The 16,605-nt window shown below is 43.0% G+C and overlaps 1 protein-coding gene across 1 annotated transcript in view; it reads left to right on the top strand.

The window, feature by feature from the left end:
* Positions 1-16,605, top strand: part of LOC115099921 (putative DMBT1-like protein) — a 90,185-nt gene that overhangs the window by 35,889 nt on the left and 37,691 nt on the right. Inside the window, exon 4 of the mRNA XM_029617931.1 lies at positions 11,283-11,597. Within this exon, the coding sequence (XP_029473791.1) occupies positions 11,283-11,597 (315 nt within the window). The remainder of the gene's footprint in view (positions 1-11,282; positions 11,598-16,605) is intronic.

Below are 16,605 nucleotides of genomic sequence, written 5' to 3'. Positions count from 1 at the left end.
AAATAGCTTTTGAAGATTTGATAACTCCCAGTTTGAAATAACAATACTAGATGAGCATTGTATATTTAGTGTTTTCTTATTTATATAAACATTTGTTAATTACTTTTTATATGATCTTCTGTTCTTTGAGTTTTTATAAAGTAGTTGCCAATTTTTTTCTTTTTACTATTACAAGTTATATCATTGATAATGACTCCCTTTGTATTTTTATTCTCACTTATTGTATCTTCTTGTTTTAATTTTTGTTTTTTGATTTCACTATTATTATATAATTACTCTCCTATTTTATGTTATTATTGTAAACTGCTTTGAACAGTAATATCACTGAAAAAACGGTATAGAAATGTTTTAAATAAATAAATAATAAATATTCCAGCTCCTGGGCTTCTATGAGACATTGTGTGAGTGTTACCATCTAGTTCAGCTCATGAACTCTGCATACCCTGCCAACTCACTATATTTCAGTTTCTCTACAGCTCAGCCTCCAGGGATCACTGTTCTAGTATCTGAGGGACTACAGCCCAGCCGGGCATTCCAGCTCACTACTGCCACCTCTGGTGGTTCAGTATACTGTCTAATAAAAGAACTAGTGTGTGTCTCCATACTCTGAACCTGACCGGTGGTACCTCTCGGGATCTTCCCCTGGGAGCGTGGTCATCTGCCACCGGTCCAAGGATCCACCCACAACTCTCCTAAATAACAACATATTGCTAATCCCAAGCAGACTGTTAACTCCGAACTAAACAAATTCCACCCGACATGGACCATGTTTCAGCTAAACAAGCCTTCTTCAGGGAAAATGTCATTCTACTGTAATCAAAGACATCAGCCTGATATTCTCTGTACCAAAGGAGTACTACTCGTCTCTAATACCTCCGGTCCGAATAATGGCGTCTTGGCGTCTCAAGTTTACGCCAAGTAATTTGGCTAATTATCTCTTTTTACATATAGTGATTTTCTAAAGAGCTGCATGGTAGCCATATATTGAATTTAAAAGAAGTGCCATAAATGAACACATTTTTTAGAATTATTTGATGAGATTTTTGGATAAACAATAAAAATTTAAAATAAAATTGTCATAAGGAGACAGTAAATGATTATAGTAACAGTGCTGAAACGGCTGATACTGCCTGTGGCCCTTTGCGGGTGAGAGACAGTGGATTTCACCATAAGCACAGTCATTCTGATACTGTCTTCCTTATATTAAATAAATTTGGGTAACAGGATTTTTTAAAATATTTTTTAATATATTTTGTATCGATTGGGTTTAATAAGATTTGTTCCTCTCATATGATACAGTTTTGTTGTGATTATTGAGAGGAGGGAGCTTCTGTTGTTTGGGATTGAAATAATTTGTGTCATCTCTATAATTCCCTTGAAATTCTGAATTGCCATATTATCATAAGGAACACTAGTTACTTCACATTCCAGGTATGTGATTGTTTCATATTATTTGATGTCATTAGTGACATCATAGCCAGTGTGAACTGTTTTTGTTCCCAGTATGTCATTCCTGTGTTGAATCAAGCCACTCTGGGGACAGTAGGGAAGCAGTTCTTCAAAGGAATTCATAAATACAGATGAACCAGAAGCAGTTTCAACAATGCACGGGGGGATTATCTGAAATGTTTAGCCCTAGAGGGGCTGATGTAATAAGCTGTGCTATATCTACCTCAGTTTTGAGTGTGCATATACACGCGTTTGTATGCACGTTTTCCCGCACAAACCCTTATACAGCTAAGTGTGGGAAAAAAGTGCTTACAAACATGCTTACTGAACCATGCTTTTTTTTTTTAGGCGAGTGCATGCTAATGGCATGCAAAGGAGGCGATTATCTATTCACGGACAATGCAGGGAGCTGCACTAGAAGGGAGAAATGCTAATGTGGGTTTTTTAGCACAGTCAGGGCACGAGCCAACTTGGGGGCCATTTTATTCCAACGCTTGCATTGGTGTGGCTGTGTGTTCATGCTGCTCTGGTGTTAATACTATGGAGATTTCTGATTGTATCCAGCTGTTCCTGATGCTGTGGTATATCCTGTGGCTTCGCCAAAGGATGACAGCATCAAAGGCTTGGCAGATGACAGAGGTCATGGCATGAGATGTGAATTATCACCCATTAATAAATTTGCCATGTTTTCTGCAGCTCACAGTTATTAGAAATATATGTGTAACCCTTGAAGTTCAATTTTCTTTATGACTCCTTGTGTCTGAAACCTGCACTTTGATTCCCAACCCAGTATCAGAAATGAATCCACACGCTCTTTAGTGAGTAACAGTTTTATCTTTACTGGAATGAATGACTGAAATAAATCTGTTCACTTCCTAAGCATCTGCATTTGTCATATAAACACATGTATATAGTACAAGAGAAAACTCAACTTTGTCATAACTCATGTTAAGTATTTCAACCAGAATCAGCATGTGATATAGCACCCGACCTTAAGCAGTCTCTGAACAAGCAAAGTCCCAGATTGTATCCTACTGTGTGTCCATTTGAATTTAGAGCTGAAGAGGGCGTCAGTACTGCTCTTTGCTTCAACTGCCAAATCCACAATACAGCAGCCTCTATCCGAAAGAAGAGCTTCAAATCCTGACAGGGCACAGTTCAATTACTCCCAAGTCGTCCACAGCAGGGTTCCAGAAAAGAGAACCTTAATCAGTACAGATAATATTTATTAATTCAGAGCAGGGCAGGAACTCTGTTCAAGCTGAGCAGTGATCTGTTTGCACATGCTCAGACAATCCAATTTTTATAAATCTCTTTAGATAAAGTAAAAACAACTTCAATACATCTCAAAACAATGCTAACTAACATAAATTCATTACACATGAATACAATTATAGAGGGCTGCTCACCTTAATCAGTACAGATAATATTTATTAATTCAGAGCAGGGCAGGAACTCTGTTCAAGCTGAGCAGTGATCTGTTTGCACATGCTCAGACAATCCAATTTTGAATCTCCTTTCCCCCCCCCAGCTCTTAAAGAGACAGCACTCTATTGTCAGTCTTTTCATGTCACAATGATGATTCAACATTTCTCTGCCCTAGTTCCTAGAGGTATGTTACATATGCATTCCTTTTCCAGGCTTATAATTTTGCTAAAAAGGGATACCTGGTCATTTACCTCATTTGCTTTTATGCTTGTTTTTCCTGCACAGATTATCAGCGTGGATGCAACCACTTATTACATAGGGCCTTACGCACATTTGTATGCACATTTCTTGATGTATGCAGATTTGTGCGTGCAAATCATTTGCATACGTTTTGTTTTATCCCTGCAGAGGCGCCAGCTTTAGCCACACACGGTGTTCAAAACCTGTGCTCACAATTAGCGCCTCTTTCGATATGGGTCTTATTACATCTGCCCCATAAAGAGGTTACAGCAGGGGCAGGCAACTTTGGTCCTGGAGTGTCACAAACACCTCTGGTTTTCAGGATATCAACAATGAATATGTATGAGTTACAGTTTCCTTATTTATCGTAGTGAAAAAAATTCTAAATGTTCTTTTGGCAAAAATTGAATTATCATAGCTGGTAGACCCACTGTTGATAGTGTTTGACTCATTTTTTTGCAGTTCCCAGTATTATTCCTAAAAACACAGAAGTCAACTTTCAAGGCTTTGTCCAAGTAACTTTTGGACAAAGACAAAAAGATATTTGAAAATTCCTCCTTAGGTGGGAGTACCTTCTCACTTGGGAAGCATTTGGCCCAGAAGAGAACATTTGGGAACCAGCCTCCAATAGTTTGGACAAAGACTCAAACAATTCCATGCTTCTCATCCCAGGAATCCTAAATCCTTGGGAGGGAGGCTTAGAGGAGTTGGTACTGTTACGCTTGAGGGATGCGGAGCCCCACTACGGCTTCACTCACCTCTCGCCACTGTGCTGCTGCAGAGGCAGGTCCTGGGTCCTTGGCAGCAGCGGGGAACAACTGCTGACATGGCATCCCATCCTCGGTCCCCAGCCACCCACACAATGCAATGGGCCCGAGCCGCCTGTCCATGCTACCGACTTCGCTTCTTCCGTGGCAAGGACATCGCTGGCCTCCTCCTGCATGAGACTTCCCCATAGGTATGTGCATATGCCTCCTTCCAACTCTTAAAGGGCCTGTGGTGGGTGAGGGCACTTTAACTTTCTTGAGGCAGGACTGATGACAAAGAGGACCCCACTTCGTAAGTTCAAGAGAACTCCAGTCAAATTGAGGAGAGTGGAGTTGTAGCCACGGCAGCCATAAGATCATGGGGTGCATGGATTTGTCAAATCATGTGGAATTTGATTTCTTCCACATGTAAGGCTCTGATAGTCACAGTAACTAGGACCGAGGTCAAGATGACTCTCCTGGGCAGCGGATCACCTTGGATAGAAGTTATGAAAATAAAACAAACATTGAAACTAATACATTTTCAGGCATGAATAAGGTAAAATTAATTCTGAAAAAGAGAACATTTTCATTTTCAAATAAAATAAGAGAAAAACATTTCATGATCAAAGGATACAAAATTATCATTGTAATGCTTTGAACTTAGAAAATATTCAATCAAAACAACGCCTTCATGTTATAGATTATAAACCGATGTTATGTTCACATGTTATAAACCGATGGGATGTTCACAACGAATGTCGGTATATAAAAACTGCTAAATAAAATAAATAAATAAACAGATTAAATTAAGAGGGATTGTGCTTCTTTTTGGTAACTTGCCTTAACCCCTGCAATACGTTACAGACCTGATATCGCAGTGTGGGATAGCTGAGTAAACTTTTTAAGCTGTAGACCAGTGTCGTAGCCAGAATTGATTTTTGGGGTGGGCACAAGGTTAACATGGGTAGGCTGTAGGCATACAGGTGTGAGACCTACTATTTGTATTCTTATTTATAAATAATGCCATTTACTGCACCCTACAATGGCTTTCTAAGTAGTTTGCAATAACCATTATGCATCATGCAATAACCATTAACCATTTAAAATATTTTAAAGTTTCATAACTTGAAAATATTTTACCTCAATTATTTCAAACACATGTAGAATATTAATAATTTTGAACTGACCTGATAAACCTATGCATAACAATCTCACCTAGCATCATATAGCTATTATGAAACTCTGTACCGTACCGTACAGGCACCTGTCTAGATGTTAAAATAACATAGTTAAGCAACATTATTTTAAGTGCCTTATTGTTAACCGTTGTGATGGCTTCTAGCTTAACGATGGTATAGAAAAGAGTTTAAATAATAATAAATTAATTAATAAATTAAAAATTTCTTATTAATCTGTATTTATTTATTTTATCTTTATTGCAGTTTATAGATGGCAAGTATATCATGTAAAAAGCAAAGAAAACAATCAGGTCCAATCAATCATGTAATAAAACAAAAATTAATGTGTTCTTTCATGAATCCTCTTTGCAGAAAGCCAGAAAACATAACTACAATAAAATATCATTAATCATCAGTGCAGAGCTAGGACAATTCATATTACAACTAACATGAAAAAATAATATTCAAATTCTGGTGTCACCTCAGCAAAAAATATCCCTTCACTGCTATTTTGCAAAGTAACACAAACTCCTGCAAAGAAAGAGACATCTAGAACCTTGCCATACTATACAGTTACAGCACTGATTCCTAGGATTCAAATAACAGCAACCTTATGAAAATACAGCAAATCAAATACTACTCCAGGCCCTAGAACATTAATACACCACCTACTGGAATAACACAATAAGCTGGACTACTACAGAAAAACTATATGTGAGCAGAAATACTGCACTTCAGTCACACACACTCAGACAAAATGGAGACCAACCTTTACCTAATATAGAAATAAGAGACTACAAATTAGAAACAGAAGCATGCAGACAAAACCAAAATAGAAAGCCTGAGAAACTAGACTCTGAACAGTGGAATACTGAAGAAAGAACAAAATGTTGTGGAGCGCTAGGAGAGCGGTCCCACTTACCAAGAGATGTGTGGGCCACGGCTTGACCCCAGAGGAACTCCGAAGACATGCCGTGGTAGGCGAGGCATGCCCGAGCATGGGCTGGACAGGAGCGAGGCTGGACTGAAGGCTGGAGATACTGACCCTCCTCTGGACCTGCACGCTTCGGAAGACCAACAACGCAATGATGGTCTTATGAACAGTCCTCCGACGGTTCCAAGCCTTTTCGGACTTGCCACAGGGTAAGGCAAGAGGCGGCAGGCCGGATGGAGGCCAGGGCAGCGAAGACCGGAACATGGAGATTCAGACGAGACTCAGGGACAAGGTACTTGGATGCACAGACGTAGACTCAGGCACAGACGTAGACTCAGGAACGAGGTTCTGGGATGCACAGATGTAGACTTAGGCACAGACGAAGACTCAGGAATGAGGTACTTGGCTTTCGGAAGACTCAGGAACAAGGTACTTGGCTTTCAGAAGACTCAGGAACAAGGTACAGGGCTTGCATCATGAAGCGCCCTACTCAGCCTGCCCGTGGGGCTGGTCGCGGACCACGACATGGCTTGCCGTGGGTACCAAGCGTGCAGAAGACTCAGGAACGAGGTACTTGGCTTTCATAAGATTCAGGAACAAGGTACAAGGCTTGCAGCATGAAGCGCCCTACTCAGCCCACCTGTGGGGCTGGTCGCGGACCACGACATGGCTTACCGTGAGATACCAAGCGTACAGAAGATTCAGGAACAAGGTACTTGGCTTTCAGAGATTCAGGAACGAGGTACTTGGCTTTCAGAAGACTCAGGAACGAGAAACCAGGGGTTCAGGAGGGCAAGACGGGATCAGGGACGTCAGGATCAGGAGAAGCAACATCAGAGCTGGGTCATGGACATCAGGAACAAACATCTGGACTGGAACACAGATACTGGATCAGGAGACAGACCTTAGGGCTGGAACAGCAGGTGAACATCAGGACTGGAACGTAGACAAGAAGACAAGACGAGGAGCTCCAACGAAGAACAGGAAACACAGGACCTTGAAGAAGTGCTGGAACAAGGATCACTCCTAGAGCGAAGGACAGCAGGATCCCAGGAGTGACCAACTCCTTGCGAAGGCAAAGCTGGAATGGACGCTGAGGCCTTTTTGTAGGGCTAAAGAGGACAACGCCCAGGGAGGGGTCAGCAGAGGGCCACACCTGGCTGGCCCTTGAAAAACAGACGAGAGGCGCGCACCGACGCCTAAGGAAGTTGGAGAGAGAAGCAGGATCCGCAGGTGGCATCCTCAGCCACGTGGAAGGCCTGAGGAAGCCAGGCAGGCAAGCAGAGGTGGCCTTCAGCCACAGGATGAGAGAACTCCAGGCTGGCTGCAGGAGCGGCTCCATGCCGCGAAGACAGAAGCAGGAAGACTGCAGGAAACAGAGAGGACTGTAGGAGGCTGCAGGCACCGGCAGGGATGGCCTCCCTGCCGGCCAAGGACCCAGGCTGAATCAGGCACCGGCAGGGACGGCCTCCCTGCTGGCTGAAGACCCCGGGAAGGCTTGCAGAGCGTCGGGGAAGAGCTGGCGCGGCAGCGGAGGTCCCAGCCGCACGGGAGAGTTCCCACCGCGAAGACTGCAGCGCCCGCGGCCCAACTGGCCGCGTGAAGGTAAGGAGCCTGCCCGCGCTCCTCACGGGCAGGACCGCAACAAAAAATACACAAATATAAAAATGCACATTCCCAAAGCTTGCACTTTCAAATTGCTAAAATCTCAAAACTTTTTTTTTTTTACCTTTGTTGTCTGATCTTTGTATTTTTCTAATCAGTTGGTCCTGGTTTCTTTTTCCCATTTTTCCTTTTCACTCATTTCCTAATTCCTTTTCAGTCTTCTTCCCTTCCTCCCTCACACTCACACACTTTCTCTCACAGACTCCCTCACACACACCAGTTCTCACTCTTATATGCTCTCCCCCCCACACAAGCTCACATTCTCTACACACACACATACAAGCTTTCACTCTATATGCTCTATCATACACGCACAAGCTCTCACTCTGCATGCTCTATCACAGTGGTTCTCAACTTTTTTTCGGCCGGAACACACCTGACAGATGGTTCTCATATGCGTGACACACTGAACATGTGACCGTCACGGGGCAAAATGTAAATATACATTCTGCATCCCTAGGAACTTCCTCGACCCCCAAAAATGGGTGCAGAGCAGAACTAGGGCATTACCCGTACAACTCATCATACAAAAAAAGATATTCTGGTTCTGATGACATCTCAGTAAAAGCAAAACAAACTCTCTTTACTGGCAGGCACAATAGCCCTCCTTATGAAAAGACAGTAATTTACCACTACAAATATTTAACCAGGCCCTAAACACTAATACACCTCCTATTAGGAAAACAGAGCAAGCCAAGCTGCTATAGATAGATACCCACTTAGAAACAATTGTAAAACTATACTAATAAATGTTACAAAACAGGTGATGAACAGAATAACATCCAACAATTAAAATAAAAATTATTAAAAATTGTCCAAATATCAATAAAATATTTTAAAACAGCAGACACATCACATAATACCCAATAATTAAAATGGCAGTTGATCAAGAAAAATAAACTTAAAAAGCCGCCTTTACTTACCCTCTCCAACAACTCTCCTACTCCTTTCCGCTTGCAGGCCAATAGCATTCACCAGAAGCAGCAGTGGCTGCTTCTAGCTCTGTCCTCACAATCCTCTTTCTTAGGGCCCACAACCAGTCACACACAGACCAGTATCTCCCTAACTAGTATCTCTTCCTCACACACACACCAATCACCTCCCTGACCAATTTCTGTCTCTCCCACACACACATACCAATCACCTCCCTGACCAGTCTGTCTCTCTCACACACACAGACACCAGTCACCTCGCTGACCAGTCTCTGTCTCTCTCACACACACCAATCACCTCGCTGACCAGTCTCTGTCTCTCTCACACACACAGTCACCTCCCTGACCAATCTGTCTCACTCTCACACACACACACCAGTCACCTTCCTGACCACTCTCTCTCTCAATCACACACATGCTCTGTCACATACAAGCTCTCAATCACACACTAATGCTCTTGCTCCCATTATACCACAACCCACAAAGCTGCCACTCATGCACCCAGGCACCCATTCTACCACACACACACACAAAGCTACCACTCATGCACCCATTGTACCACACACACACACAAGCTCTCACTCATGCACCCAGGCACCCATTGTACCACACACACACACACAAAGCTGCTACTCATGCACCCATTGTACCACATACACACAATATGTCACTCATGCACCCAGGCACCCATTCTACCACATACACACACACACAAAGCTGCCACTCACGCACCCAGGTACCCATTCTACCACACACACACACAAAGCTGCCACTCATGCACCCAGGCACCCATACTACCACACACACAAGCTCACATGGAGCCTCTTCTCATTGTTTGGCCCAATAAGCCTGGCCTCCACTTATCAGCTGCCGCTGGCCTGACCTCCAGTGGTGCGCAGGGTCTCTCTGCTCTTCAGCCCCTCCGGCGGCGGCGCACAGGTCTCTTCACTCTTCAGCCCTGCCAGCCTGGCCTCCGACGTGGCGCACAGGTCTCTCCACTCTTCAGCCCCACCGGCTTGGCCTCTGGCGGTGGCGCACAGATCACTCTTCAGCCCTGCTGGCCTGGCCTCTGGCGCGGCGCACGGGTCTCTCCACTCTTCAGCCCCGCCGGCTTGGCCTCTGGCGGTGGTGCACAAATCACTCTTCAGCCCTGCCGGCCTGGCCTCCGGCGGCGGTGCACAGGTTTCTCCATTCTTCAGCCCCGCCGGCTTGGCCTCCGGCGGTGGCACACAAGTCTCTCCACTCTTCAGCCCCGCCGGCTTGGCCTCCGGCGGTGGCACACAGGTCTCTCCACTCTTCAGCTGCCAGCGGCGGCACACAGGTCTCTCGACCCTTCAGCCGCCAGTGGCGGCGCATGGGTCTCTCCACTCTTCCGCCTCGCCAGCCTGGCCTCCAGCGGTGGCGCGCAGCGTCTCTCCACTCTTCAGCCCTGCCCCTGCCTTGCAGCTCCGGCTCTTCTCTTCGCCATTGCGGGGATGGGATCCCACCGCAGCCTCGCAGCTCCGGTGCTCCTCTTCGCTGTCCCGGGGATGGGATTCCATGACAGCATTGGTCCAACAGGCCTCTTCCAGGTGGGTGGGCCTGGGTCTAAATTGGGTGGGCAACTGACCACCCAGGCTCACCCTTGGCTATGCCACTGCTGTAGACATGTACCACAATGACTCCAGCCTTCTTTCTTAAAAGATTCCACTTTATTATAACACAACAACTTCACAACGTCATCTGATTACCTTCAGCAGTATAACTCACAGCTTTACCTTAGGACAGAGATGTGTCAGGAGCTGCCTTTTCCTAGAGACTTGGGGCCTTGTCTGTCCCAGCTGGACCCAAGCCCTTATTCCTGAACAGCAGGGTCCCGTCCACAGAGCTCTCTATGTCTGGCATTTAAGGTGGACCAGACCTGGACCTCACAGGATAAGGAGAGGTTTTAGGGCCACTCCTTTACAAGCAGCTACTTCTTTCAGTTCTTAAATATACATTTGCTTTTTTTTTTTTTTATCATAATAAAAAGTATTTTAACAAAAATAAGGTTCAGATTTGTACCCATATTGTTAAGGTATATCATCATATACAAGTTGTGGTTTAGGTGTGTGTTATGCCGAAATACTATTTATTAAGGCATTATACCATTTCATTAAATTCTTTTGTTGGCATATACTTGGAGATCTTTGTTTTCAGTTTTTATTTTATTTTTCCTGGAAATTTCAATACTATTACAAAAAAAAAATCGATGGTAAAATTATCATACTCAGGAAGAAAATCAGTGTAAAAATTATTTTTCTACTGATTTTTCTTTTGTTATTATGAAATTCCCATGAAAAACAATAAAAGCTGAAAACAAAGATCCCTACATATACTCTCTGGAAAGTTTGCAATAGGATCTTCTATTAGTGTACTCAGTGCGGAGAACCATCTTAACTGATTTTAGTTTTAAAAATTTTGTTCGGAAATAGCATACATGCAACATTGGGAAATAGCAAAATACAGAATATATAGAACAGTAATATCATTAGCACAATATAATATTAAAGTCAATGCTCCATAACCTTCTCTTACGTCCCTCTGTCTACATTTTTCAGTCCTTTTGGAAACAGTCATTTTCTCTATGTATTTGATATGTATCTCTGAAATTTACCTGCAGAAAATGTGCAGTTTTGAGACTAAAGGCTTGAACACTGATATGTTGTTTTATGTTTGTATTTACTAGAGGGTATTTTATATCCCAATATTTCCATGGAACCTCCATCTGGGGAAATGACCCAGGGACAAACACTTGTGATCAGATGCACCGTTATAGATGTGTATCAGAGATTAACTTTCATCCTGCACCAATCCACTAATGATACAGACCTCTTGCTGCATGCTTCTGCATCCAATGGTTCTGCCACATTTATCCTGACAGATGTCAATTCTACCAGAACTGGAAATTACACATGTCAGTACGTGGCACATATTGAGGGACGGAATTTCCATTCTCCACACAGCCAAACTCTGCAGGTCACTCTACTTCCTTCTCCAACAGGTATGATACCTTTCTAAGTTTTTCTGTCACTATTTACCTAGATTTCTGCATGACAATTAATTTGTAATGAGAATCGTTATTAATGAGAACATCAACCTGTATGAAAACCAATGTAATACTTTCAGTTCACTATGGTCTTAAGCATTACTCAATAACTACAGCGATAATCAGAGATAAGGGCCAAAAAAGAATATTGTTTTATTTATTTATTTATTTATTTTAAATCTTTTCTATACCGTCATTTGGAGGAGACCGTCACAACGGTTTACATCAAGGCACATAAAATTAATGATACTGTGATTTGAACATTTACAAGGGTTCCATAAGGTTCGGTAACATAGGGACTAAAATACCCCACAGAGTGTCACATGGGTTCCCTTCCAGGGAGAGAAAAGTGGAGGAGACCAGGTACTTTGTTAAACAGTAGCCTAAGGTTAGAGGCTGAGCTGAGAAAAGCAGCCCACCTTGCAAGGTGCCCGGGTGGAGTCCTCATTCAATGCCATGTCGGTTCCCCATGGATTGAGCCCTAGAGTACAGACTGCAGCAGGGACTTGGTATTTCCAGAGAATACTTGAAGGACTGAGTGTGCTGAGGGCATTGAGACCTTGCTGTGGCTGGTAAACAATGATTAGACATCATTTCCACAGGCAAGGCTTCAAAAGACTGGACTAGCAAGGGTATGCTAAGGCTGGTCCAGTTGGAATCTTTCAGAGGCGTGGGCTGCCTCTGCTGGCAAGCTAAATAATTACTGCCAAGGTATTCCAAGATCAGTCAGTTCTGTGGCTAATCCTAACGGCCCGATTTTAAATGGCCAGCATCCATAAAAAATGGGGGTTACGTGCATGTCTGGGCCTTGCTTATGCTGCGCGCATTTTAGAAGGGGCCTGGCCACTCACATAACCCTCGTTATGCACACGAGCTGGGCCTCAGAAAAGGAGCAGTCCGGGGGTGGGGAGGGGCGGTCCAGGGGGTGGGGCGGAGCAGAGCTGGAGGAGGCCAGTACAGCGGCCATTTGCCTCTGTGCAGGGGGATCGCGCACCGGCAGACTGCTGGTACACGCAACTTACACCAGCTGCCGTAAGTTCTAAAACAAAGAAAAAAAAGGTAGGGCCTTTTAAGGGGTTGGGGAGGACAGGGGAAGAGGGGAGGGTATATGGGCAGAGGGGAGGGAACTGGAGAAGGCCGTGATGCATCGCCGTGGGAAAAATCACATTATTCAACCCCCCTTTGTGCGCGCACATGTTATAAAACCGCGCATCCATGGACATGCGCGTGTATGTTTTTAAAATCTACCCATAAGTGTCTGTGCCCTGAGCTTGTAGGAACACTAATTTGAGATCTGCCATTCCTTATACATGTGACATAGTAAATGATGGCAAAAAAAGACCAAATTGGTGAAGACAGTCTGTCTAGTTGAGGTAGATGAGCATATAAATTCACATATGCAACCTAATACAAATTCCCCCCATCCCAACATACTGCCTTGTCTTTTATTTGTCCTCTTACGTAAAAACTGTTTATTGAAAGGAAAACCAGTTAAACATTTAACATACATGACTCTGAAGCATGCCAAACAAATAGAAACATACAGCCATTTGAACAAAATACAAAGTTTTTGTATATATAAACTCCATTCCAACACTAACTACCCCCCGCCCCCCAACCCTTCTGCAGAGAAAAAAAAAAGATTTTCCCACCACTGACCTCCATACGCATCCCAAATGTGCCAGAATCTCTTAAAGAGGCCACCATGATGCCTTGTCATTTTTACTAGACCAGTACTAAATCCAGTTAAGTTCAGTTATTGTGCACCTTGCATTTGGAATGCATAACCAAATGGCAGGTTGAATCAAGTTGCTTGCACAGACACACACATATATATATAGACACCTAGAAATGATGGCAGAAAAGGACCTAATTGTCCATCCAGTCTGCCCAGCAAGCTTAGGGTAGAATCTGCTGCATCATGCAGGTCAGCCCCATGCTTATCAGTTTCCCAAACGATAAACATCAGTGCTATCAGTTGTTATTTGAATTCAATTCCCCATTAACCCTTGCAGTTGAAGCAGAGAGCAATGTTGGAGTTGCATCAAAGTATCAAGCTTATTGGTTAAGGATAGTAAAATTTGCATCAGCAGGATTACCCTCATGTTTATTTGTTTCCCCACACCGTAAAATTCGGAGCCCTCATTTGTTGCTGCTTGAATACAATTCCCTTTTTCCCCCTGCCTTTGAAGCAGAGAGCCATGATGGAGTTGCATTAACAGTATAAGAACATAAGAAAATGCCATACTGGGTCAAACCAAGGGTCAATCAAGCCCAGCATCCTGTTTCCAACAGTGGCCAATCCAGGCCATAAGAACCTGGCAAATACCCAAAAACTAAGTCTATTCCATGTTACCATTGCTAATGGCAGTGGCTATTCTCTAAGTGAACATAATAGCAGGTAATGGACTTCTCCTCCAAGAACTTATTCAATGCTTTTTTAAACACAGCTATACTAACTGCACTAACCACATCCTCTGGCAACAAATTCCAGAGTTTAATTGTGTGCTGAGTAAAAAAGAACTTTCTCCGATTGGTTTTAAATGTGCCACATGCTAACTTCATGGAGTGCCCCCTAGTCTTTCTACTATCTGAAAGAGTAAATAACCGATTCACATCTACCCGTTCTAGACCTCTCATGATTTTAAACATCTCTATCATATCCCCCCTCAGTCGTCTCTTCTCCAAGCTGAAAAGTCCTAACCTCTTTAGTCTTTCCTCATAGGGGAGCTGTTCCATTCCCCTTATCATTTTGGTAGCCCTTCTCTGTACCTTCTCCATCGCAATTATATCTTTTTTGAGATGCGGTGACCAGAATTGTACACAGTATTCAAGGTGCGGTCTCACCATGGAGCGATACAGAGGCATTATGACATTTTCCATTTTATTCACCAATCCCTTTCTAATAATTCCCAACATTGTTTGCTTTTTTGACTGCCACAGCACACTAAACCGATTTCAATGTGTTATCCACTATGACACCTAGATCTCTTTCTTGGGTTGTAGCACCTAATATGGAACCCAACATTGTGTAATTATATCATGGGTTATTTTTCCCTATATGCATCACCTTGCACTTATCCACATTAAATTTCATCTGCCATTTGGATGCCCAATTTTCCAGTCTCACAAAGTCTTCCTGCAATTTATCACAATCTGCTTGTGATTTAACTACTCTGAACAATTTTGTGTCATCTGCAAATTTGATTATCTCACTCATCGTATTTCTTTCCAGATCATTTATAAATATATTGAAAAGTAAGGGTCCCAATACAGATCCCTGAGGCACTCCACTGTCCACTCCCTTCCACTGAGAAAATTGTCCATTTAATCCTACTCTCTGTTTCCTGTCTTTTAGCCAGTTTGCAATCCACGAAAGTACATTGCCACCTATCCCATGACTTTTTACTTTTCCTAGAAGCCTCTCATGAGGATCTTTGTCAAACGCCTTCTGAAAATCCAAGTAGACTATATCTACTGGTTCACCTTTATCCACATGTTTATGATTTGTGAGGCAAGACTTGCCCTGGGTAAAGCCATGCTGACTTTGTTCCATTAAACCATGTCTTTCTATATGTTCTGTGATGTGATGTTTAGAACACTTTCCACTATTTTTCCTGGCACTGAAGTCAGGCTAACTGGTCTGTAGTTTCCCGGATCGCCCTGGAGCCCTTTTTAAATATTGGGGTTACATTTGCTATCCTCCAGTCTTCAGGTACAATGAATGATTTTAATGATAGGTTACAAATTTTTACTAATAGGTCTGAAATTTCATTGTTTAGTTCCTTCAGAACTCTGGGGTGTATACCATCTGGTCCAGGTGATTTACTACTCTTCAGTTTGTCAATCAGGCCTACCACATCTTCTAGGTTCACCGTGATTTGATTCAGTCCATCTGAATCATTACCCATGAAAACCTTCTCCATTATGGGTACCTCCCCAACATCCTCATCAGTAAACACCGAAGCAAAGAAATCATTTAATCTTTCTGCGATGGCCTTATCTTCTCTACATGCCCCTTTAACCCCTTGATCATCTAACGGTCCAACTGACTCCCTCACAGGCTTTCTGCTTCGGATATATTTTAAAAAGTTTTTACTGTGAGTTTTTGCCTCTACAGCCAACTTCTTTTCAAATTCTCTCTTATCCTGTTTTATCAATGTCTTACATTTAACTTGCCAATGTTTATGCTTTATCCTATTTTCTTCTGTTGGATCCTTCTTCCAATTTTTGAATGAAGATCTTTTGCCTAAAATAACTTCTTTCACCTTCCCTTTTAACCATGCCGGTAATCGTTTTGCCTTCTTTCCACTTTTCTTAATGTGTGTAATACATCTGGACTGTGCTTCTAGAATGGTATTTTTTAACAATGACCACGCCTCTTGGACATTTTTTTACTTTTGTAGCTGCTCCTTTCAATTTTTTCTAACAATTTTTCTCATTTTATGAAGTTGCATTTATGAAGTTGCATTAACAGTATGAAGGCCTCACCTGGAGTACTGTGCTCTGTTCTGGAAACCGTAACTCCGAAGAGACAGAGACAGGATGGAGGCGGTCCAGAGAAGAGCAATGGTCTTCATCGAATGACTTATGAGGAGAGATTGAAGAATCTAAATATGTACACCCTGGAGGAAAGGAGGAGCAGGGGTGATAAGATAGACTTTCAGATGCTTGAAAGGTTTTAATGATTCAAAGTCAAAGACAAACCTTTTCCATTGGAAAAAAATCAGCAGAACCAGAGGTCACGATTTAAAACTCCAGGGAGGAAGACTCAGAACCAATGTCAGGAAATATTTCTTCACGGAGAGGGTGGTGGATTCCTGGAACACCCTTCCAGAGGAAGTGGTGAAGACCAAAACTGTGAAGGATTTCAAAGGGGCATGGGATAAACACTGTGGATCCATAAAGTCTAGAGGATGTGAATGAAGAGAAGAGGCATGGGGGTGGCTTGCAGGAATGACAG

This window comes from Rhinatrema bivittatum, chromosome 10 (assembly GCF_901001135.1).
Source record: "Rhinatrema bivittatum chromosome 10, aRhiBiv1.1, whole genome shotgun sequence".
Classification (NCBI taxonomy): Eukaryota; Metazoa; Chordata; class Amphibia; order Gymnophiona; family Rhinatrematidae; genus Rhinatrema; species Rhinatrema bivittatum.
Note: the sequence above shows the minus strand (reverse complement) of the source record. Positions and strands in the feature narration are given on the sequence as shown.